At 39.8% G+C, this 26325-nt stretch overlaps 1 protein-coding gene across 2 annotated transcripts; it reads left to right on the plus strand.

Moving 5' to 3' along the window:
- The first annotated feature begins 679 nt into the window (after positions 1 to 679).
- Positions 680 to 25128, plus strand: ulk1b (unc-51 like autophagy activating kinase 1). 2 transcript variants are annotated; one of them, XM_085413756.1, is made up of 27 exons: positions 680 to 1333; positions 4457 to 4549; positions 4887 to 4928; positions 7883 to 7915; positions 9347 to 9383; positions 11195 to 11368; positions 13807 to 13880; positions 14145 to 14246; positions 15457 to 15515; positions 15891 to 15973; positions 16138 to 16188; positions 16458 to 16549; positions 16864 to 17029; positions 17212 to 17266; positions 17480 to 17566; positions 18638 to 18769; positions 18900 to 19066; positions 20022 to 20281; positions 20418 to 20623; positions 20936 to 21057; positions 21195 to 21308; positions 21655 to 21839; positions 22278 to 22462; positions 23206 to 23324; positions 23746 to 23903; positions 24258 to 24393; positions 24625 to 25128. In XM_085413756.1, exons 1-27 carry the CDS (start codon positions 1244 to 1246, stop codon positions 24678 to 24680), a joined length of 3078 nt encoding a protein of 1025 aa, XP_085269882.1. In that variant the 5' UTR covers positions 680 to 1243; the 3' UTR covers positions 24681 to 25128. The 2 variants fall into 2 exon arrangements, with proteins under 2 accessions (XP_085269882.1, XP_085269883.1); XM_085413757.1 differs by having other exon boundaries at positions 17215 to 17266.
- Positions 25129 to 26325: the final 1197 nt, after the last annotated feature.

Here is a 26325-nt window from a genome sequence, read left to right on the forward strand (position 1 = left end):
TAGCTGCTCAACAGTCCTGGGTTATCATTGTCCAGTATTTAGCTTCATGCACTAAATATGTACCCTTCTATTACGAAGCCATGCTGTTGTAATGAATGCAGTATGTGCAGCATTCAGACGGATGCTGCATACGTCCCCTCGGCCTGTTTTTTTTTTTTTTTTTAAATTTTTAAAAATATTTCAAAATGATTTAATTTTGGTCTTAAAACTTATAAAATTTCTCACTTTAAACATTGGACATGTTTCATCATGATCTAATGAAGAAAAAACATGGGTTTGTGATATTTGCAAATATTCGCATGCTCAATTTATTTCTATTTGGCACAGGATTCTAATGAAGACCATGGTTTAATAAAAAAAATTTTTTTAAAAAGACCTCATAACATTTTTTTTCTTTAAAGATTTTTGATTGCCATTTTTCCGTGTGAAATAACTAAGTAAACAAAGGCTTTAGTGGACCTGTCTTTCTCCCCTTTTCTGCTTCGGCCTATTTTTCCAGCGTACACATTAGCACGCATCCGCACATAATAGTTATCTGATGCATTGTTTTATACTGAGACGAAGCGTCTTCTTTTTCCAGTCTGATCTTGTTTAATAAAGTTAAAGCAAATCTACTCTTTCATTTTAGGGACGCTCCGTGACGTCAAACCCACAGCTTTAATCGCAATGCGCATGCGCTTTGTTTCAGAAGCTAGACTGCGTTCGACGGCACGAGCGATGTTGTGACTTCAGCGAGTCAGCTGCTAATTGCAGTGCATTAAGGGGGGTTAGCAATGGTCTCTGCTATTTAGACCTGTTTTTTTCTTTTGAGTTTAATACCGTGGCTCGTTTCGCCTGTACGGACGCTTAGGCGACAGAAGTCAGGACCTCCTGTATATAAACAAAACGCAGCGAGCTGCTTTTTAAGGTGGCACCACCGAGACAGCAGCTAGGAAAGTCGTTCGTTAAGTTAGCTAACTTCATGTTGGCCGCACTGTCAAAGATGGAGCTTGCTTCACGGCTTTGTCAGAAGTAACACGATTTAAATAAAAATAAAAACTTCAAAGCGTATCCGTGTTAACATGAGAGAAGAGGCCGGTTTGAAAGGTAGGCAGCCTATGGCAAAAGAAAGAGGGGCTGAACGTCGCTGCAGCTGGCCCCAGTTGACAGAGGAGAAAGGACTCTCTAACAAGAAGGGTGACCTGAGGTCTCCTGGTCATCTGTCCAGGTCTTAGTAGTGTAAAAGTAAAGACTTTGGCTCGACATGGAGACGGTGGGGAAATTTGAGTTCAGTCGGAAGGACCTGATAGGGCATGGCGCATTTGCTGTGGTCTTTAAAGGTAGACACCGAGAGGTGAGTATTACCCCTTTGCAAGTTTATAATACGTTTTATTGCTGCTATAAAGAAATCCGTTGTCTTTTTTTTTAAGGCAGATTTGTTGCGCTGTTAAATGTAGGTCGCCATCTGGTGTAGTTGTTGTCATTGTACGCCCTTAAGAGGCCTAGTCTCACATACAGGATGTTCCTTGAAATAACAAAGCTGTATTAAAAAACGTTGAAATACTTTATTTAAATACTTGCGACACATTTTATGAAAGCATGCCTGGTTATTGTGTGACTGCCTTTATTTTTGTGGCTGGCTTGTGGTGCAGATGTTGTGTGTCAGCGTCGCTAATGTAAATATAGGCCACCAGACACGTATTGTTTTCCTTAGAAAGCTCCACACTGAAATAGACATGTTCAAACATGTACTACACCCAGAATGGATGGATATGAAATGGAAATGCTCCATCCTGAGACGTGTAATCCACTCAGGGGATCATGTGGGCCTGAAGCATCTATGTTGCTTCTTTACTACATTGGCAGACAGATGATAATTTCACCCCGTTAGAGCTCTTCGCTCTCTGCGGACTTGCTTGTTTTTCCTAGGATATTTAAAAGTAGAATGGGAACCTTCAGTTTTCGGGCCATTCTTTTGTGGAACCAGCTTCCAGTTTGGATTCAGGAGACCGATACTAGCTCTACTTTTAAGACTAGGCTTAAAACTTTTCTTTTTGATAAAGCGTATAGTTAGGGCTGGATCAAGTGGACCTGAATCCTAAGATAAGCTAAAACTTTATTGATCCTACAGCAGGGAAATTTGTGCGTTACCACAGCTCAGGTACAGATAGCAGAAGAACACAAAGTTATGCTGCTATATGACTAGGCTGCTGGGATTCCCATAATGCATTTAAATATCTGGGGCCCGTTCTTCGTACCTCGCTAAGTAAGTTAGCCGGATTTGACTGTTGACGATTTCGCGTGATCCTGGATCGTTCGGTTCTTCGAAGCACATCCGGGACTTGCTGTCATAGCAACAGAGCCGTAAGCGTAAACCTGCTCGGGAGCAGGTTTACTTTATGTAAACAGGATTAGATCGCGGCCACTCGGGTATTTCCGCTTCATGTATACGAAAGCAACAGCGATATTTTACCACTGTTGTACCATAAATAAATAACATCAATGTAACTAAAGATAATGCAGCACTTGATCCTTTTATTGATGTCACACAGATACATACAGGTCATTTCCTAAAAAAGGGAAATGTACTATTAACATTCTATCACATGTATGTGATTATTACAGATGTAATTCAGATTTCAGAGTAGTAATTGCAATTTACTTCGTGTAATCAAGATGGGAGACCACGGCTATAAAAGCGAAGGTGGATTTGGGAAGCCTGTTGCAGCCATGTCCTGTCCGTATACGCGAGCAACCCATTGCGGAAGGTGCAAGATTGATAAGGAGAGTCCTCAGAATTCAGCGTATATTGCGGGACAGACAGGATCCTTTAGCTCAGCGCGACAGTGTGCTCATAGAGAGATATCGATTTTCCCGTGAGGGTATTATTCACTTAACCAACTTGTTGACGAGGGGGTGCAGGACCACCACCTGTCTTTTTTTGCGCTGCCCTTTTTCTTGGTTGCTGTTATAAACAAACAAACAGATTATTTCAGGGTCTCTGTCCAAGAGACGAAAAGCAATATAAGTGATAAATATTACCATTCTGTAGAATATTCTTATATTTCACTTTTACTTGTTCCCATGTTCTAGTGGGTCCTGTTGTGGCTCTAATGTGAAAGGGGATATAATATAACATAATGTAATATAATATAATGTAATATAATATTGGATAATATAGTGTGATATGATAAATCTACCCTACCACCTACTGGTGTTGGCCAGAGGGGCCGATGGCGCGATATGGCAGCCTGGCTTCTGTCCCAGGGCAGCTGTGACAGCTACCAGTGTGTGAATGTGAGAGTGACTGAATAGTGGCATTGTAAAACGCTTTGGGTGCCTTGAAGAGCGCTATATAGATCCACTCCATTATTATTGTTATTATTAAATTACTTACGAGTTTAATTTGTCAGCAACTTTCTGCCAGCCCTCTCTCCTTGCTTTTGCAGCCTTTGCAGTGTTCCCTTGCGTTTTAATTAGACTCTGAAACTCCTAAAATCCCTCACTCAAGAGTTCTTGCTCTGCTGCCGAAGAATACCGAGCGCGCTCCTTCGACATTTTCGCCGACCAATCAAAGGGTTGCCGATCAATGTTTCTACTATCGATGCGTAGCCCCTGTTGGGCCACCCAGTGATCTCACATTACTTCATCCAGCTATACTAATCGTCAACAACAGGTGTGTTCGGGGAACCGGAATAGCGAGCTCAGAGTTAGCGCGATGATTTGGTCTTGGATGTGTCATTTGATCTTGGATGTAGTAAGCGACGTACGAAGAACGGGCCCCAGGTGTTAATATTTGGCTCTCTCAACAGCATGTCCTCCTCTCCTCACCCCAGCCGGATGCAGCACATGGCTGCCCCTCCCTGAGCCTGGTCCTTTTAGACCAGGAAGTTTCTTCCTGTTAAAGGGGAGTTTTTCCTTCCCACTGTTGCCAAATCTCTTGCTTATAGGGGATCATATGATTATTGGGGTTTTCTTTGTGTTATTGTTTGGTCTTTACCTTACAATATAAAGAGACTTGAGGCAACTGTTGTTGTGATTTGGTGCTATATAAATAAAATTGAAGTGAACAGAATAATTTTCATCCGCTGTTTTCAGTGCATTTTACAATACGGTAGTGAACTGCCTTTAATTTTGCTGCAAGGTCAGAAAATCCACTGCCAAGGTCACTGCAGTGATTCATATGAAATATGGTGCATGGGAGTCTGCCTTAAAAAGAGGAGAAAACCCTTAGCAATCAGACCTTCTGGCTGTTTACACTCTCAGCAAGTCATTTCCTTGTAGGCCAACACTTCATGGTAGTCAACAAACAAATATACCATAGTGTGACACTTTACATTTCCTTTTACCAAACCATACATTTGACAGACGGCAGTGCAGTGAGACAAAGTGCAGACACTTTCTGACATTCGAGCACACCTCATTCTCTGCAGTGTTTTATTTCTTTCTTCAAATGACTTGAGTTTCTGTGCTCCAGAAACATGACTGGGAGGTGGCAGTAAAATGCATCAACAAGAAGAACCTAGCCAAATCTCAGACTCTGCTGGGGAAGGAGATCAAAATACTGAAGGTAAGTCAAGTTCAGAGAGAGACAAAAGAACACCCCCTGCCTAGTGTTCAACATCAGATTGATTGATGTATGTTTTCGTAGTTAAATCTGTCACCTGGCATCTGAACCTGTGGTAATATGGTATTCACAGCTGGCCACGTGCCAGATGTGTTAGTGAAATATGAGGAGTGGTTATCTCAGCACGATTGTCTTACTAAACGCAGAGTTTGTTATAGTGAAAATGAGTACTCAGAAGCTTCTCACAGACTACAAGAATGCCCTGACCTGAACAAGCATGTAAAAAGAAATGTGATGATGATAACGATATGTGACCTGAAGTATTTTGTCTTTTCTGTAGGAACTCAAGCATGAGAACATTGTTGCTTTACTGGACTTTCAGGTATGTAGCATCACATTCACAAGTGTCAAAATCACATGTTAAGGTTTCTCATTTTTCCCTGTTAGACAGCAGCTGAAAGCGGAGCAGATGGGCTGCTGGATGTGGCTTTTCCACATGACCCACTTGTGTCTCATGCTAGTTGCACAGTTATGGCTTACCTATTTGTTAAATGAGGCTTTCCAACATTTGTTTGTTTTAAAACTGTTTGTTTCTGCTCTGGCGACTCTGGTTTTTTGGCCCGTTGAACTTGGCCAACCCTTCTAGTGCTTAAATTCTCTCTGCTGCTACGTGGCCTGTTCTTGATGGCCTCCTTTTATTAAGTCTTTCTTTGAAGTGTAGCAATTTAAGTTGTGCGTGTAGGCAGAAACAAGTTGATCAGGGCACAGGCTACTGTGTTAATGCTTCTTTACCAGTTGTTCATGGTTAGAGAAGCAGATATCCTGGCTCACCATAATAAACAAAAGGTGTTGCATTTTTAATCAGAGTCCACACTCTCAGTGATGTCTCTGTGATGGCCGCACCTGCTAGTTAGTTTAGATATAATGTTCCTTACTTCCACACACAAACTCTTATCTGAACTCACCAGGTGTTTCTTCTGTCTTTGTAGTTCTTGATTAACAAACTGCCATCTGGTTTAAAAAAAACATCAAATGTGCAAATTCTGCTAATTTCAAAGGCTGCGTTGTTCTTGCAGACTAACAGCAGGTAGCTGATGCTGTGTCTTTGAAGAAACTGGTCTGGAACAAATCTCTTAAAAATGTTTGTAATTTTAAAAAGTTGCAAAGAAGTTTTGAAGGTTGTTTCATTGTGATCTGCTTATTTATTTTTAAATGAAATGTGAATCCTTGACTCTAAGAACTGAGATGAGATCCTCCTTCTCTGTTGTGTGAAGAGAAAATGAAAACTGTGCACATATTGAAAGTTTCATTAGCGGACTGAAGGTTTGAGCTATCATTCTCTGCCCATATCGGTTAAGCTTGACAGCTTGCTCATAATGGAAGAACAGTGTTGCATGCTATCATATGAGCTGCTTGCTGCTTACACACTAAAGCACTGAAATAATTAGCAACAATCATTTCTCTGGACATGCAGAACCTTAAAAAATACCCTGTTCTCTCTTTATCGTCCGTGCTGGCTGGGGATAGTTGGAGCTGGGCTCTAAGATTACAGGTTTGTTGTGGCACAACAGTGCTGATCTTCTTAGCTGGCAATCCATCCATCTATCTAATTAGGTCCTAAAGAAACTGACACCAAACCAAGCTCTGGAAACCAGCAATGAAAGGGACTGAAGATGGGTTTGCAAGTCAAATATTTGTGTATTGTAGGCTTTCAATTTTGAAGGGTTAGTGTTACTCATCTGGGTCCAGACCTTTGAATCTGTTTGTTGTACTCAGATCGACTGATCTGTCTTGATATTAAACCATTGTTTGACAGTTGAAAAAGTCAACTAGCCAGTCAGAGCCATGGCCACAAATAACACCATTGTCAAGATCTTCTCAAGCTGTACATCTAGTGACATATAGAAAAAGAAACCCTTTCACCTGCTGTCAGCGTACAACTGAATATTGGCTAAAGAATTCAGACTCATTCAAACAGGGTCAAGTTGGCAATCGCATGCAATCTGTTTCTGATAATAAAGCGATTCGTTGAAATTGAAGCTGAAGTTCACACGAAGTCCAACATGAGTCTCACAGATTTGAAAAAGAAATCTAGAAATTTTATTGAACTGCCAAATGACAACCTTGGTTTTATTTGGGAATATAATCAGTTGGCAATCAGCTGAGCCAAACCCCAAAGTCCAGTTTTCACTCGAGTGTGACTGAGTCATTATAACCCAGGACGTAGTTCAGATTTTTTTTTTTTATTGTAAGCTATTACAGTGCCATGGCAAACGGCAACAACACCAAACCTCTTATTTAACTATTTCATCGAATGTTATTTACCTAGCTTAGTGTTTCCCCACCGCCCCTAAACTCACTGGTTGCTTGTGTTTGGCCGTCCATCTTTAATAAAGCCAACGACAACTATTCAGAAAGCCTGACTCAGCTGAACTATATAAAACAGTCTGGCCTCTGACTGCTGGCTTTAGTGAGATACTGAATCGAGGTCAGAGAGAGACTACAGTCGTCTGTTGCCATGAGATAAGAGAGGTTTTTTAAAATGGGCTTGACTACCCTTCACAAAGTTTTCCTTTTTTTAAAATAAGTTTTGGACTGTTTCCAAAGTGCACAATAGATGTTTGAGTTTCTGTGGTTCTAAGTTCTCAGTAAGGAATAATTTCTAAATGATCCATTATTTGTTTTTTATCTTGGTGTTGATGTGAGAAAATATGACTCGCTTGTTACTGATTCACACTTGTCGCCCGTTGCTTTGTTAATGTTGCTGAGGACAGAGTCCACCTTCTCTGTTAGTATTTTTTTTATTTTTTTTTATTGTTGATTTTGCTTTTTAAGGATGCACTAATTGAATTTTTGGGTGGTATATAAAATCATTTGGCCAATAGCCAGTGCCTTTTTTTTGTCTTTGTTTTGTTTGGTATTTATTTCCACTCGGATTCCTAATTTCTGATGGCAGACATACAATTCAAGTGGGGGGTTTTTTTTGTGTGTTTTTTTTAATCCACGCCACCTCCATATTTATTGTGTAAGAAACAAAGAAAAAAAGAAAATGGGTGTTTCAGGGGTATCAGTTGGTTCTGCCTATACAGACCTGGTGTTTTAATCCTCCTCCCATTGTGCAACTTTTATAGACTTGTCGGTATCTGTATCTGGATTTTAGCCACTTATTTTCACTTTTCTGCAGCTGTTTAAGCTGCTTGATACTTCTAGTCTAAGTCACCTCGTTAGCTTGCTTTAACATGAGTGGTGTGTACAGGAACCATCTGTTCCTTCTGCTTTGTCTGCCACTGGCGTGTGTATGTTTACCCCCACTCTTCTTATCTCCCTTCTCTTTAGGAAACTGCCAGCTCAGTGTACCTGGTAATGGAGGTAAGCTTGCTGGGATGTTTGGCTTTGTTTGCTCAGCGCTGTATTGTCTGAACTCTAACAGGGCTAAAATTAGCTGTCTCCTCTGGCATCTGTGGGGGGGTTAAATGGCTAACAGCCACTACTCTTTTTGCTGTGATTTGATGCTGTTGTCCTGATTATGAATTAGAGGGGGAAAGTCCATAAATGGAGGGAGTTGTGAGTTCTCAAATTGCTTTTGATGCTTTTGATGCTCATACTCTTGTTTTGTGCATTTTAAATAATTTCTTCAAGGGAACATGCCAGACTATGTTTTATCAATGTAAATTTTGTTTATAGTATTTGTCAAAGCGATTAAAAATTGCTTGCTATTTTTGTTAATGTATTTTGTAAAAATACATATACACTCACTAAACTTTTTATTAGGTACACCTTGCTAGTACCAGGTTCGATCTCTGACTTCTTTGACTTAAGAACTGGCTCAGATCTCGGTGGCATAGATTCAAGAGGGTTAGGTCTATATCGACTTGATATCATCACACAGATGCTGCTGATTTTTTTGTGGATTCATGCTTTCATATTGTTTACACCAAATTCTGAACCTACCATCTGACTGTTGCAGCAGAAATCAAGACTCATCAGCTCCAGCAACATTTTTCCAGTTATCTGTTGTCCAATTTTGGTGACCTCCCCCTTTACTTGAAGTCCCAGTATCCTGTTTCTTAGCTGACCGGAGTGGCACCTACTGTGGTCTTCTGCTTCTGTAGTCCACCTTTTTTAAGGTTCGACATATGCATTCAGAGGTTTGCAGATGTCTTCTGCAAACCTTGGTTTTACCAAGTGGTCATTCTCCTGTGGCCTCAGGAAGGTATTTTACATGGAGAACTGCCGCTCGCTGAATATTTACTTTTTTGTGGATCACTCTCTGTGGTCAGATGATCAGGTGTACCTAACAAAGTGGCTAGTGAGTGTACACGACATTGACAGCCAGGCAGAAGAACTTTGGATTTCTTATCCTCATTTTAATCTTCTGCTGTCAAATGTGTTCTGTCATGTACTTTGCCATTAAAATAAAAATATACAATTGCTGTCTAGATCTATACCATAAGTCAAAAGCAGATTTCTTTATGCTGATCTGTGTGTCTGAGAGATTAAACTACTTGTGAGGCAGCATTTTACGGCCTCACCTGTCACAGCCCGTCCTTTTCTGGGTTCATTCATATTAATGCTGGGAATGGGAACAAGGGTATAAATCTGTAAACACATCACTCTTCGGCAAATCACTCCTCTGATCTCTGCTGCTTTCTAGTTGCTTCAGAGGCTGTGTGATCTCAGAGTCTTTTTCACTGTGGTTACACCTCAGTCCTCGGTGCTACCTGTGTTTTCTAATGCTATTCCTTTTCATCTCTCTCCCCCTCCCCTTCATTCCTGCCCTGTCACTATTTTTAACCACAGTACTGCAACGGCGGCGATCTCGCTGACTACTTACACTGTAAGTGCAACAGTTTATCTACTTATGCTCAATGTACTCAAAATGCTTCTTAATCCAAAAAATCAGTTAAATCAGGAATAAAATCTTTGCTCAAAAGTCTTTCTAGATCTAAAGCAGGCCCTGAATGCCCTTCTTTTATCTGAACACAACGATTATATCCGTTTCCTAGCAAGCGAGATGAAAACTGGACTTTTGGCATATTTTCATATGTATGTAAATGATGATATTAGGCATAGACGTGTTCAGGAAAGAGCTTAAATTTCAGAAATAAGAGAACAGCAGAGCAACCATAGAACTAAAAAAATGGATTCTGCAATGATGGCCAAATCATCAATAGTCTTAATTATAACCTTAAATTAGTAAAAGCCTCCAGTAAAGCACTTTGTGACAAAACGTTTATGTTAAAGAATTTGTCAGAGTGAATTTCTCAAAGGGAGGTGCTGGTTATGACAGTTATTTTTCTGTCACCTCCCAACACTCAGGTCACATCTTTGTTTTGTGAGACTTCAGGCTTTCGTGTTTAGCCCTGAAAGCAGCAGCAGCAGATTTGGCTTGTCACTAACAGATTTGGACCCAAACGTTTTAATAGTGTGTTACGTTCCCCTGAGGGGTCTAGGCGGGGAGAGGGAGGTAACAAAAAGTGACCGGGTCAGAAAAAGGAGTCAAGGAGGCAAAAGGGTTAAATTGAAGAGTTTTATTAAAGATTCAATTTATACTAACTAAAAGAGACGGACAAGCCGCTATCACCATTTAAGAAAACAAACAAAACTCAGGCGTTGGTCAATAAAGTAAAACGTAAGCCAAAAAGAAAGAGCAGCTCACTAGCTGAAAACCACCAAAGACACAGCTCACTAGCTGCAAACACAACAACCACTCAGCTCACAAGCTGTAACCCCACTACTGGCACTCTGGCCCAGAGCTCACCTTTCCCTGGGCTTAAATCTCCTTGATTACTGACGAGAGTCAGCTGCACAAAAGGGAAAGGTGGCACCTCAGGCAGAAGAGGTAGTGGGACACGCCCACACAGGCACCTTCAGGAGAGAGGCCCTGCTAGGGCCGTAACAAGTGCCTAAAGAATAATCAGACCAGAGACACCTCTCTGCATTGTTCTTCTGTCTTTTAATAAACACAGTACAGTGTTTGATCATATACTTAGAGCCACCTTGTGCTCACTTTTGAGTCAGAATGGTAGAAAACTGGGAATTTCTCAGCACTACAGATTTTCCCAGCTTCGTCGTATCCTCACCAAACTTCTCTGGGCTTCAAATAGCCAGGACCATCAATCCATTTGTGATATCCGTCAAACTTCCTGTAATTTTGCACCCAGACTCTAAATAGAAATCCCATCCTATTCTATTAATAGCCAGCATGATTGAAAAATGGGTTTGGATCCTCTCCCCATTGTAATAAATGACCTAGACTGCTTCCAGCTCAAGGCGAATACAGCATGTCTTTAAAAGTCTGCTGGAAGGGACGTGGACATGGAGCAATTGTAGACAAGGAAGTGTCCATAACACAATACTGTATCATTTTGAGCTGGAGACACAAAAGAGGACATGACAGTTGGGTGATATTAGAGAACCCAGGAATAAACACACGCTGCAGATAATTTAGGAAATGTATTAAAATGATCTGTTGCATAAAATCATTGTATTCCAACTATAAACTAAGAGAGATTCATTCAGTCCGTGATAGGTTTACCGATATCATCATGTTGTGTCCTCATTAAGAAAATTCTACTTGCATCGTAACCTGTAGGATTCACATCAAAGTTAGTGATTAATTGATATTTGCTTTGTCTTTTCCTTCAGCTAAGGGCACACTGAGTGAGGACACTATTCGGGTTTTCCTGCAGCAGATTGCAGGAGCCATGAGGGTCCTACAATCCAAAGGAATAATTCACAGGGACCTCAAGCCACAGAACATCCTGCTTTCTTACCCACCAGGATGCAAGTCACACTCCAACAACACCTGCATCAAGATTGGTAGGTTTGGTTATGTGAGAGTCTTTAAGGCGATTATACATACTGTTTGTTTTTGTTTTTTTAAGCATTTCAACACACTTTAGGAGACTTTAAGATTTTTTTAAGCTCTGTAGTATCTGTTGATTAATATGCCAAACAAGAATACATTTTTTTAAAGTGATGGCAAAACATTTAAAATATAAAACTTGTGGGATTTAAAGCAGCAGAACAATTTACAGGAGCAAAAAAATAATTCAATCTCAAAAGCTCCTTATGGAAATTCCTACAACGTAATCAACTTTTTTTTATAGACAGTTTTATTGCAATGGGATCTCATAATGATTTCCCTGAGGTAATTGATTACCCGAAGCTCAGAAGGCTAAACTTGTTTGAAGAAATTGATTACATATAGAATTTCACATTTTACCTCTGCAGTGTTGCTATTGTTCTTCTGAGAGTGCACGCTGTTTAAAAATGCCGCAAAGCAAAGACGCTTTCTACAACTACAAGATGCACTTGTGTCATCCAGTTTAAAATTGATTGATGTGGTAGAAGATGATATTGGTGCAACAGAAAGTAATCAATAAGTGTCTGGCTATTGGTGACTCTATTCTTAAAAACATGAAACTAGAAACCCCAGTGGACACAGTCAGAAGTATTCCAGGTGCCAGAGCAGGCGACATTGAAGTAAATTTGAAATTCCTGGCTAAGGCTATGGAGCAGGTGTGTAACTTTACCAAAATAATGTCATACTCTGTAGTTTTCTCTGATCCCATACCCAGTCGGACCAAGCGTGACATGTTTAGCTGTATGTCACTAATTGCTGGCTGTCCGAGTGGCGTCCAGCATGTGAGCTTCATAAATAAATGGAAAACTTTCTGGGAAAAACATGGTCTTGTCAGGAGAGACAGCAGTGGACACCAGCCGTTTAAAGTCTTCTCCCACAGAGGTTGATTATTTTGTTAAGTGTTACAGCTTCACTGTGTACATCGCTCAAGGCAACAGATCAGAGATGCTGGTATAATTCACAATGTGCCTTAAAAGGAAATGACTTAAAAAAAGAAGAAGAAATGGTGTTTCATTCATTTAAAGTCTCCTTGTTTTTTTTGGTTTTTTTTCACCTTCTTTTCTCTTTCCCATCACCCCAACCAGTCGTGACATATGCCTGCCCCTCTGTGAGCCAGAGTTCTTCCCGTTAAAAGGACATTTTTCCTTCCCACTGTCGCCAAATGCTTGCTCATGGGAAGCTGTCTGATCGTTTGGGTGGGGCTCTAATATTGTAAGGCCTTTACCTTACAATATGAAGTGCCTTGATGTTATATAAATAAAACTAAATTGCATTAAATTGAATAATTATGAAGTATCTTTCCCAAGTGAGTGAGAGCGAGTGTGTTCAGCTGTTTGGAAGCTCTACTAGTCCCTTAGCCTATTAATTTTTTCCCCTCTAGAGACTGAATGCATAGCAAAGCCACCGCAATCTCAAACAAGCTGACTACACACACACACGCACACGCTGTACCTACACAAGGTTTTTTCGCAAGCGGTTTGTTGATTCGTTTAAGAGGCTGAGTGCATTTTAGACATTTAAGAGTTTTTGTTTATAAAATGTACTGTATATACGGATTACAAAATTATGACTTAATACTACAAACAAGCAAAGAAACACTTAAATGATCACACGAGGCTAGCTCCAAAAGTGAGTCAGGGCCCCATCTTGAAACGGTGTCTGGTATTAGGAGCTCATCTGACTAAAGGCAAAGTTTCTGTTGCCTTTAGCCAGATTTTTATTAACACCTCTGCACTGGGTCATCATTGTGTGATGACCCAGTGCAGAGGTGTTAAAGATAAGGCCCAAGGGCCAGAACTGGCCTGCAAAAAGCCAAATGTGATTTGCTTTGACTGCTAAGATGGAGAAATTTACGTCAGTTTTAAAGCCTTACTGACAAAAATAAGTCTCCTGACAAACCGCAACAAAGCATTTAAATAATGCATAAGCAATCAAATGTACGACGCTGAGGTGTTCTCTCATTGTATTATATTAAATAACAAAAACTTGTATAGGAATACAGTATTAGGCTATGTTTGTTCAATGCATCTAAAAAAATAAAATCAACAAGCCAGTGTGCTACATTGATCTTCTGTGGTTAAGAAGTGTTTTAATTACGTCATAATTCAAAGTAAACTCCAGTGTGATGATACTAAATTTCCATGAGCTTAACTAAATCATAAGCTCGCCAAGACTCGCCCATTATCGCTCAAGTATTGCATATTCTTTCGTTTGTTTTGCTAGTCTGTTTTTCCATTTTTCTCTTATTTAAATGATTTTTTTTGCCACAATGTAAATATTATGAAGGTACACCTGGATTCCTTTCTGGCACCAAATATTTACTCATCCTCCTCTTTTCCCTTTTTTTCTGTATCCCCGCCGTTCCTTCCCTTCTGGACGTTTATGTCCACAGCGGACTTTGGCTTTGCAAGGTACCTTCAGAACAACATGATGGCAGCCACGCTCTGTGGATCCCCTATGTACATGGTAAGCACAATTTGGGTAATTTTTACTGATGAAATGGAAATAACTGTTTAAATGTGAATAAATGTTTCAGTTGGCAGATTCAAATATGGTGATTTTAGCTGTTTGAGATTGTTGCAGTCCTATTCATTCATTTATTTGTTACATTTTTAACTAAATGCGATTTGTAAAACAATACAGGGATGAATATAATATCAATTTAATAATCAATTGTCCCTCAAAGTTTTAAAATTGATCTCACCTCCCCTTTTTAATTTTTCTCACCAGGCTCCTGAAGTAATTATGTCCCAAAACTATGATGCCAAGGCTGACTTGTGGAGTATAGGAACAATAGTGTTTCAGTGCCTGACTGGAAAAGCTCCTTTTCAGGTAAAATAAAAGTTTACAATATCCAGAATGATTCTTGGCCAAGCCAGGGGGGGGAGGCAGGCAGGCACGTTTATTTTTATTTTTTTCCCCTTTCCAGAATTCTGAGAAAAAAGTCAGAATTCTGACTTTAATCTCAGAATTTTGAGAAACGAATTCTGTAAAAAAAAAAAAAAAAGAGTCAGAATGCTGAATTCTGACTTTTTTTTCCTCAGAGTTCTGGAAAAGAAGATGTGCCCACTTTTTTTTTTTTTTTTTTTTTTTTTTTTTTTTTTTCCCCCTCCGGTGGCCCAGATCCTCTTCCGTAACAAACTTGAACTTGAAGTCAATCCAGTATTTGGTGTGTCCACTCTGCGCCTTTAAGAGAGCTCCAGTTTTAGGCTTTTCTAAACTGTTATGTTGGGGCTTATCATCTATTTCAAGACCTTCAGATAATCTTTTTGCTGGAGATTGTTATTTAGGACTGCATGTTTTGGACCACTGACATGTTGAACTTTGAACTTTAAGACTGAAACCAGGCACATGCATCCCTGATGTGATAGGATATGGATAAAAACCTCAAATCAAAAGTGCCTGAAACATTGGAATATCAGCTCATTGTGAGGATGTCATAACTAGCACACAGATTAGAAAATATTTTTGCTTTTGTCATTTGCTCCAAATCTGTGGGCATTCTTGCACTAGCAGTACAGACTGCACACCAGCAGGGACAAAACAACAACTCCAGCATTGTGACTTCTTTATTCTCTTTGTCTTTGGCAGCTACAGTCATGCACTGCTTCTCTACTGAATTCCTTATAACTGCTCTAACATCACACATTAAAAAAAAAAAAAAAAATTCTCCCTTTTGTTTTTCCTCAGCCTGTATCGGGCTAAATGTAGATTAAAGATGCCAAATGTGGACGTTGACAATGGTGTTAAAATGAAGCGTAATATAGCAAAACCTGTTACGTGTTGTTCCTCAACTGATCCAAAAGCATTTTTAAATTACCTGCTGTGTTTTCCTTGTTCTCTGATATGTGTACATAAAAGTTGTTACTCAAGTAAATGGAGTGTGTTGTTTGCAGTGCAGTGACAAAACCTGATATAATAAAAATGTATACAGCAATGCACTAGAATAGTGTAATCGTATAATTACTCTGTGTGTATATGCATACTCTTACAGACTTTCTTATGTTTTTCCAATATATCTGTGACTTTTTGCCATCTTCAGGCCAGCAGTCCCCAAGATCTCCGGCTGTTCTATGAAAAAAACAAGAATCTCAGCCCCAAGTAAGAAATTATGTTGAAATGACGATATGTTTTTTTAAAAAAAATGATTTCGTAGTTTTCTGCATTTATTTTAAAGGTATTTCTTAGAATATAAGTATTGTTTGGATGTTTAGTGCAGAACCAATCTGAAAGGTGTGGCTTATTAAGATGCCATATTGTAGGTCAGCTTATCAAAGACCTGGAAAAAAGCCATAAATCATTCATTTATTCTTGTTTGCTAATACACATAAATTGCCTCAGAAATGTCTTAATCTAGAAAATCTATAAAGAGTTGAAGTGTAGGAGTTGAAGGTGGAGTTTTGCTGTATGTAGAGTTGTGACCTTTTAATCATTTGCATGAAGCAAAGACTGATTGTTGTTGTATTTGTTTTACAGCATTCCCAGAGAGACTTCAAGCCACCTGAGGCAGCTGCTGCTGGGTCTGCTGCAGCGCAACCACAAAGACCGCATGGACTTTGGTCAGAAAATGTTTAACGTTCATTCATACTCGACATATTTCACTCGTGCAAGTTTGGATCAAACTTTGCTTATGCAAAAGATGTTGTTACAGTTTCTTAGTTTGTTGCATGCAGAGGAAAACTGTGAACTTCCTCTCATTAATTATATTTATTCTCCCTGGTAGATGACTTTTTTTGTCATCCTTTCCTGGAGGCTAGCTCATCTGTGAAAAAGAGTAAGTAAGAATAAACAGCATTACTTCCTTAGTTAGGTCTAATATAGATACAAATACAAAATATGTTCCATTTGCTTCAATAGAAAATATAACCCTAAAAATAAAACAAGGTGACTGAAGCAATGTTTACAGGATGAGATCTGATAGTCAGGCCAGTCACGTAAAGATAGAACGGGTGTTATAACACCTGGAAGTCCTGTGGACTTTAATTCTGAACACACAAAGTTTCTTTTTTCAGAAACTAACAACTGTGTTGAATTTCATTTCAGCAACTCCTACTGTGACCATGACTTGTTTGCCCAGCTCTGCATCAGCCAGCTCTTGTAGCAGCTCTTCCACGTCTCACCTCGCCTCACCACCGGTTTGTGTTTGTTATTTCTTATATTTCCTCCAGCATTTCCCCCAGAGGGGATGAGCACGAACACCAAAAGATCTCCAAAGAAGCCAAAAACTTTTTTAAATTTATCATTTTTTTTATGTGCACTAATTTCCCAAAGCGGCGACCTCTGGAGGAAAACAGAGATTTTTGTATTTACTTTTTTTTTTTGATGAGTGTAAAGTTTTATTTGCATTCATAGAAGCAACAACTTTCTCACCTTTCCCTTCTCTGATGACTAATTTATACGTTCCTCCTCTGTGTTTAATATGCCACCTTCTGTCTCCCTGTCTCTGTAGCAGTCGCTTGCTGAGATTCAGCAGTTGCGAGCCAAAGCTCTGGCCTCTCCCACCCAGGAGGCCACTGGTTTTCTCCTTAAGGACTCGTCTGGAGGTGGCGGCAGCAGCAAGAACTCATCCTCCTGTGACACAGATGACTTTGTGATAGTGCCTGCTCACTTCACCAGTAAGAAAACTTTTCTTTTTCATCGAGTCCCTGCATAAACATTACATGGAGCTCTTCAGTAGACTTGAATTCATCTTGTAGCCTTTTTTCTTTCCATAGACTGACATTTATATTGCATTTCTCAAGCTGAAGCGCTGTGCTATGAGGCTGTTCAAGTTTATAACAGTTTTGTTTTTGTTCAGCAGGTGAGCTGACAAGTGAGAGTAAAGTGCTGCAGGACAGCCTAATGAACAGCGGGTGAGAAGCAAAAGCTAGTTATTCATTAATATCCAGCACAGCGGCTGATATGTTAATTAAATGCACTTCTTTGGCACTGTTACAGAATCGGGCTTATAGAGGAAGATAAATTATGTTAGTAATCACACTTATATTAGCTGTGAAAGTGTACGCCCTCTAAACTGTTCATGAATAACATTGTGATGGTTTTATTCTCTTCTCCACTTTAATTAGCTCTCTTTTAGCATCAGCTGGTCTGTGTAACCAAGCCAAAACACCGCCGCACTCGCCTTCCTACAGTGGATCACCAAGTCCTGTCAGGTAACTGCACACAGCCAAATTTTTTCTTATGGTGGTAAATGTGGGGGAGTTAATTAGGTGATCTCCTGATGAATTTGCAAGTTTGCTCACCTACAATGATATTAACAGTCTCAAATTTTTATTGTAGTTTAATTTTAAAGGAGGGACAAAAATTCAAAAAACACATTATTAAAAAAAGGTTTAAGTGTATTTGTGTGTCACTGAATGGAATAAGAAAAACTTGACTTGATGGAGAAACCCTTGTTGGCAAGCACAGCGGCAAGAGGTTTCTTGCAGTTGGTCAGCAGGTTTGAAACCATCAACTTTGGCCCACTCCTCTTTACAGAAATTCTCTAAATCCTCCAGGTTGCTTGGCAACTCGAAGCTTCAGCTCTATCCACAGATTTTTCTAAAGGACTGAGGTCTGGTCTGGGCCACTCCATCACCTAACCCTCTGGAGTCTAGGGTTGAATCGGCTGTTTTTGACCACCTTTGATTTTACCTTTATATTTTTCTTTTAAAAACTGTTTACCCTCCTTTGTTTGGTTTCAATGTTTTTAGCACAACCTCACGTCTGGCTTCACAGTAATTTCTGCGATATATCCGAATAGTTAGACTAATAGCTGGAACTACTTTCAAAATTAGAGACTGTGTATTTCTTTGTAAGTGAACAAATTCAACAAAATATCAAGTAATTATTTCCCCTATTGTATAGTTACATGGTGCAAGAAAGAAGCAGCTGGTAAAGTAATTTGGATTCAACTAAAGCACCGAAGGTTCATGCACAAAATTTTCTTCACTATAAACTGTCAGGTTTTTAATTAAGTCAGTTTTATTAGTTTAACAAGCTTAATTGTCCTAGTGTTTATCTCTCTATTACATACACAGTTACTCCACAACTGTCATCTTAATCTTTTGTTTTGTGATGTTAGTCGATGTGTCGTTTGTACGTAAACATTGTGCAAATTAATAAGTCACATCTGCTTCCTCTGGAAAGTGTTAACTACGCATGTGTGTACAAAAGCACACGGACTGTCTCCTCTCTTATCTAACTGTTCCCTTGGCACCCTCGGTTATTCTCACTGTTGTCAGGCCCAGCGAGTTCTCGGGAAGTAGCTATGGAAACCATGGTCAGTCATTGCCTATTCCAGTCCCCACTCAGGTCCAGAATTACCAGCGTATGGAGCAAAACCTCCATTCTACCAAACAGGATGGTTCGCCACGGTCTGCATCAAGAAACACACACACACACATTTATAAATGTATAAACTCCACTGTTGCAAAACTAAATTTACAGGTTAGCTTTTAAACTTCTTGATGGAAGTGCAGTGACTCATAAGACTCACTTCATTAGGCTGTCAACACCAGTGCGCCGCTGCAGCAGTGGAAGCTTGTTGGGCTGTGCTAGGACTGGACCTTCACCACCATATGGGCAGGGGGCTGTCACCACCATCACCACCACCACCACCACCCGCAGGTTCTCCCTGGGAGGTGCCAGAACTTTGCAGCTCTCTCCTCAAGGTAACTTGAAGGCCATGCTTCACTTGCTTCTGCATCAACCTGGCTTAAAAATATGGAAGCTGTAGAGTGATAGAGTGCAAGCTTGGAGCTAACTGGTTGGTGCCAAACTCCAGTGACGATATTTGAAAGGTATTAAAACTACACCAGCTGGTCTTTTGTCTGTTTGTAACCATATTATAAATTATAGATATTAGTTATAAGCAGATCAGGGAAAGTTTGTTTTGGTGCAAATGATTTCTAGAGGAGCAAAAACTGTTAAGGAAATCTGAAAAGTGAGATTATTTCTCTCTTTGTTTGTTTTTTAAAGCTCAGTTGTACTTAATACTGTCATTTATAACTTGTATATATAAATCTACTTCTGTCATTTATATAGCAGAAATTATCTGAGTTGTTTAAGCTTTTGATGCACGATGACTTGCTGAGATTTTTCTTTGTTTTTGAGTATTTATAAATTGAATATGTGGGGCTTCTAAGCAGACAAAGACATTTTAAGGCATAAACTGGGGCTGTGTGAACATGCGATGAGGAGTTTTCTAACCTTTAACTGGAGGTTAAATTAAAATCCACTAACAAAAAGACCAAGCAGAGCAAATGATGATAAATTATTGAATAGTTTAACCTCTAAAATTATTATTGATTTCCAGTGGTTGGCATGAAAACTGAACTGCAGACAGAGGTGAAATACAGTGTGGTGGTGTTCTTCCTCTTGGGTTAGTGTGGTCAGAAGTTTTAAAAGTTATTGCTTGAGAAAATGAAACCGCCATCACATACTTTTCTCACCAGCTGCTTTCAAGTCCTCCTCGCACAGAACCTTCTCTTCCCAGACATGTATGCTGTCGGGGGAGTTAGACAGGACATGTCCATCTTTGCTAGCTTTGTTGTTTTCTAGGCCTGTCTGACACTTCATGTTGCATTGCCACCTGCTGTCTAGCAGTCCTTCTGTCCCACTTTGCAGCTCTGCAGCACACTGAACCCAGGCTGAATTCTCAGCAGCAACCACAGAGGGCAGGACTTGGCACAAGGCTCCACAGTGCCCCCTGTCTGTTGGACTGTGCCACTGGTGGTGGCAGGCAAAAAATCCGAAAGCAGCACTCGGACCCTCTGGGTACTCCCTCAGCCGGACTCATGGCTGTCCGCCCCTTACACTCTTCTCCCAGACTGAGTGAGCTGATGCAGCGTAATCCTCTCCCCACTATTCTGGGCTCCCCCTCCAGGGTAGGTCTGTGTTTTGTGTGTCAAACAGAGAGAAAAATTGTTTTTTTCTTTATGTACGCAAGACAAGACAAAACCACCAACTGGTTTAACCCAACCTTTCTAACCTTTTTCTTCGCCATGTTTCCTCTTCGCCCAGACCATCCCACCATTTGAATTCCCCAAGACTCCGAGTTCTCCAAACCTGGTGACCTTCCTGACACAGCAGGGTATGGTCATAGGCTCTCCTTGCAGCAGGACTGCCCCAGCAGAGCTCAGAGACCTGGTACACCAAGCACCCACACCGGTCACCCATTCTCCTCATTGCATCCACAGATGGAATGATGATACCAAGAGCTTTGGAAGGTCGTGTTTTGTTTCTGCTGTTCTTTGTTTTATGTTCCCCGATGATGCAATCCACAAAGAACCAGGGTACACAGAGAAGCTTGTGTCATGTAAAATTAGTTTAAAACAGGCAATGAAAAGCACACATTGCTGAGTTAAAATCTTTCTCTACCTTTTCTTTATTCTTTGGACTTTTTATTATATAGTGTACTGTTTTATTATCCAAATATGATGTAAAATTATATTACAGACTATGTAGATAGATATGGCTAATTAATAAAATGAAGGAAATGAATAAACACCTTGTCTCTGTGTCATGTTTCTTTGAAGCAGGTCTCAAAGTGCCGGTGGTCTGTCCGACGTGCTGCTGATGGCTGCGTTTGGACCCGGTGGACCTGCAGGTGACCGAGGCAGCACAGAGAACCTGACCTCTGAAAAAGCCATAGATATAACAGGTAGACATGACTGTTGCATGAACGAAAAAACACACATTGTTCTGCAGTTTAACCACTGACGCATGTAAAGGTTTGGAACTGATAGTGATTCATAGGGAGAAAAATGTCAAATTTGTTCCCTCCTTCTGTTTCTCAAGGATCCCCGGGTGGCGGGGGAGGCTCTGGCAGCCCAGCACAGGTGGTTTTCACTGTAGGATCTCCACCTAGTGGCAGCACTCCACCCTTTACCTCCAGACAGAGAAAATACTCAGGTATTGTGCATGAAAACATGTCGACAGAGCTGAATACAAGTAATTCATCTCCAAATCGCATCTGCAGCACGATGGCAGTATTACAATGATTCACAGTCGGGCAGTACAGAGCTGAGTTTTTCATTTTAAGTAACGTGGAAATTAAATGTTCTGGTTAGCATAAGAGTAGGTGTGTATATGTGTGTGTATGTATGTATGTATGTATGTATGTATGTATGTATGTATGTATGTACGAACGAACGAACGAACGAACAATCAGGAAACATGAAAGCCAGCTGCACTGATGAAAAATGATTGCCTCGGGCATTGAGTGTAACATTTCTGCCGTCTCTTTCCCTGACTGCAGGCTCATTCACTTCAGGCAGCCCTGCAGGCTCCTTAACCAGCCGTCACCCTCCGACAGGCACCTGTTTGGATGGCTTTGAGGCTTCTTCCAGTCCTCGTTACAGTTTCCCCGATCCTATCACAGCCAACATGGGTGGTCGCGTCACCTTCGAGGCTCCCGAGCTGCCCGAAGAGACGCTGATGGAGGTGAGATGCCAGATTCCTCTGGAAAGTAATGAGGATGGAGTCTTCTGTGTTCAGAGCTTGTGTGTAGCAGTGACTTTTCCTGTTCTTGTGTACATCAGTCAGGGTGATCTTGAACTAAAGAATACTCAGTATCCCTTTAAAGAGTGTTGGCCATAAGGAAGGATGGAAAACATTGTCAATGAGGTTTTTGGGGGGTTTTTTTCTTTCTTTTTTTTTTCCTTTTAGTTCACGACACTGTAGAAAAATAATTTAAGGTAAAAGTTGAAATGGATTTATGGAAAGCACTGAATGACCTGTCTCTTTTTAAATCCTGGGCTTTTTTCACCCATGGAGATTGAATGCAAAACCTCATTCTGGTGTCCACCGTTTAAAATTCTGTCATTATACCCTCCCCTCCCTTTCTCTGCCTGTCTTTCTTCCGTGCCTGTCGGAGTTCAGCAGGAGCATACAGACACTGTGCAAAGGCTGCGGTTCACATTGGATTTTGCTCTGTGTCTAATGGAGGTGGCTGCTGCCCGTGGTGCTACAGTGACAGGGGAGCAGGGGGACTTTTCTCATCTCTCTCTCCTTCAGCAGCAGAGCCTGGTAGCAGATCAGATAAGCTCGCTGAGCCGAGAGTGGAGGTAAGGCCGTATCTGCTGTGGCTGTGCCTCTTTGTTGGATGAATTGATACCTTGGCGATTTCCTGGCTTTACGCCGCGTTTGGTGATAAGCCTCTGGGGTCTTGGACATTTTTATTAAATTGTATTGGTGCCTCAGAGACTTACTATGGAAAAAAGAAATTGGAATACATTTAATTATTTTTTATTTTTGTTGCTGTAATGTTAATGTAATTGTAAGCTTATATGCTTGAATGCATCTTTGCTGCAGGACAAAAACTAAAGTAAAAGCAGCGGGTTGTAGTGAAGGAGTCATCATGTAGGTCATTTTGTGTTTTTATGCACCGGGACTTTTTTTGTTGTGTACTTCAGCTTGAAATGAAGAATATTTGCATTTTGCCCAGAGAGTGCTGGGAGCAAATAGAAAAGAGAAAACTGCCCAAGTGCCTGCTGCTCAGGACACCATGGCAAAAGTAAAAAGCCTGAGGCACTCTCATTTGTAGAGGATGAGATTTTTGGCATTCTCAAGTTTTTTTGTTTTTTGTTTTTTTTTTTCTTGGGAAGACTTTAATCTGAAGTGTAAATGTAGTTGTTGCGTTTGATGGTTTTTGACTGCCTCTAGTGAATTTTCTGATGCTGAATATTTCTTAAACAGAAACCTGTGATTCAGATTTTTATCCTACAAGTATCGATTGTGTTTAATGTGTCATTTGTCCTTTTAGAATTGAGTTTAACTTAAAGTACTTTACGTGTGATTGCCTCCTCAGTCATGCAGAACAGCTGGTTCTCTACCTTAAAACTGCAGAACTCTTGTCCAATGCCTTACACACAGCAATGGAGCAAGTTAAACAGGGCAAGCTTTACCCATCTGCTACTGTCAAACAAGGTATGAGCCTTTTCATTTTTTCAGTGGCAGTCTTAAAAACATAAAATTGCCATGTGCAGGATATATATATATATATATATATATATATATATATATATATATATATATATATATATATATATATATATATATATATATATATATGTGTGTGTGTGTATATATGTATATATATATATATATATATATATATATATATATATATATATATATATATATATATATATATATATGTGTGTGTGTGTATATATGTATATATATATATATATATATATATATATGTGTGTGTGTGTATATATGTATATATATATATATATGTGTGTGTGTATATATGTATATATGTGTATTTATTAAAAAAATAATTATGATTCATGTATTTAGTTGTTTGTTTGTTTTTTTGTTTTTAATTTCTCTCCATATACAGTTGTGAGAAAACTAAATGAGCTGTACAAGTCCAGCGTGGCATCCTGCCGCTCACTCAACAGCCGTCTGGAGCATTTCTTTACCCGGAAGCATCGCCTAATGGACCAAATCACCTCCATCACAGCAGAACGGCTGCTGTTCAGCCACACTGTGCAGATGGTAAACCGAAAGAAAAGTCGGATAATTGAGAAATAGAGGAGAACATAGGGGGAAATTGACCAAAGAATCTTTAGATCTAAAAGTATCTTTATCAAGGTGCTTTTTTGGCTCACCAGGGTTGAGTAGGCAACCCATATGCCGTAATATTATTGTAGAGGCCTGGGTTTGAATCCGGCTTGTCTTGTCTTTCCCCTACTTTCTCTCCCAGCTTTCCGGTCAGCTCTTAACTGTTCTGCCACATTAAAAGCTTAACAGCCCCCCCCTTTTGTGTGGTTAGCATTTGACATATTATTTAATATAATATTTTACTCAAAACAAGATCAAACCTTTGACCTGAGCACTCTGTCCTCTCAGGTTCAGGCTGCTGCACTGGATGAGATGTTCCACCAGGGGGAAGCATCAGTCCTGCGCTACCACAAAGCTCTCTTACTGATGGAGGGCCTGTCTCTGCTGCTCACTGGACAGGATGACATCATCAGTGTTAGCAAATGTAAGTATCACCGTATCACAGTAACAGAAAATGCCTCCACTCAGCATCAGCAGCTAAGGACCACCATTTAATTCAGGAATGTTCCTTGAGCTAATACTCTCATTGGTGGGAATCTGTGCAGATAAATTCAAAGTGTTTCATCGGTCCTGTGGTAATAAAGTCAAGTATGATAGGCTGCTTTATCATGACTTGTGCTTTTTTTTTCTCTTTCCCTTTGCTTTGTGTCTGCAGGTAAAGAGTGCATTGAACGGCGCCTCACAGCTTTGCAGGCAGGGCTCTGTATATGATAGCCCTGCACTATTTTGGGGAATGTGGAAAGTATGACAGTCGTTTGCGCCCCGCACATTACTAACCAAATTTCCACACGCCTCTCATGGTTCTCCAAACACGTGTTGGACGTAAAGAGGATTTTGCTTCCAGCTCTGAAAATGCCAAGAAGACTCCCCTCACTTCAAGTATCGCATTCAGGAGCAATTATTTCCAAGTATTCACATTAGCCACATATGGTACTTATCTAAACGCATAGCTTTTGAAGATCAACAGATATCCTTGCTATGACCTTGTAGTGCGGGACTATAGACAAAATGGTCACACAGGATCACAAACTGGAGGGGAAGTGCTGTGGACATGTGCTGATTTAAAAAAAAAAAAAAAAAAAAAGTTGGATTGTCCGACTATCATCCTCATCAAATCTACATCTGTTTTATACCCCTTGTTTGCTTTCCTGTGTTGTTTGTGTTCTTTTTTTTTAAGCTTTTTTTTTTTTTCCTCTTTTGGGGTTTATGTAATTATTTTCTTGCTGACAGGAAGTGTACAGTATGCGGCATTACTACAACTGGTGACCAGAAGTGCACACGCACTGTTTCAAAACCGTTGCCAAAATAACTTCTTTTTTTTCTTTTTTTCTTTCAAAGTTTTGTTTTTTGTGTATGTGTGTTTGCTTTAGATTAACTTTAGGTAACTAAACTGCTATATAGAAGAAGAAAAAACTATCTGACACTTTAATGATTCTATACTTGCTTAATATCAAAGACCATGCCTTTTTGCTTGCAACGTGCGGTGTCGAAGGGATTAATTTGATTAGTTTTCTAAAAGGTGGCTGGTATTAAGGCAGAGAATGGGTCCAGAAAACACTCGTTACCCAGCGCTAAAGCGTGGGTATAGCTTTTAATTCAGAAGGGGCTGAACGTGGTCTCTTAGCATCTTTGATCACAATCATGTTTAAAATGCTGCAATAACCTGGACTATATTCTTCAGGTATACAGAAGCTTAGGTGCTGCTGGGGCTGGTTATGCCTTCACATGAATTCCACTTTTTTTTCCTGTCTTTTAATCTTTTATCTGTCAACTCATTTAGCAAGTATAATCAAATCTGAATGTAGGGGCTGTCTGGAGAGAAACAGCATAAATATTAGACTGAATGTTAGATATTTAACATTTAGGCTGATCTTGGGGCTGAAGTCTGAATGTTTTTGCACTGTTAAAGTACTGTACAGAAAGACCGTGAGTGGAATATGGTAAATGTGTCCAGTTTTTGTAGATACTTTGACTTGTTTATGACAGGAGATCTGCTTATATACGTTTTTAATGCAGTTTTAGTTGTAATACATTTACTGTCAAAATGTAATGTTAGATGTGGGAGTGTTGACAAAGAGATGATATAAGCTATGAGAGAGTTCTATTTGAAGAAAATGGAAAAGAGATTTCTTTACACTGAAAACAAAAAAAAATGCATTGATTGTGTTTGTGCTTTATTTTATTGTAGTGGGTAAGGGTTTTTTTTACCTTTTGTTTGACTTCTGAAAAGTGACATGTTGAAGTGCTAAGATTTGTGTGGGTTTTTTTTTTTTTAATTTGTTTTTTTACATTGAGCTTTTTGACATTCATCCCAACAACCTAAAATGCTGTCCAGCTGAAAAATCTCCTTCAGCTG

This window comes from Rhamphochromis longiceps, linkage group LG7 (genome assembly GCF_057381845.1).
Source record: "Rhamphochromis longiceps isolate RC_006_pf linkage group LG7, R_longiceps_female_GT1.1, whole genome shotgun sequence".
Lineage (NCBI taxonomy): Eukaryota > Metazoa > Chordata > Actinopteri > Cichliformes > Cichlidae > Rhamphochromis > Rhamphochromis longiceps.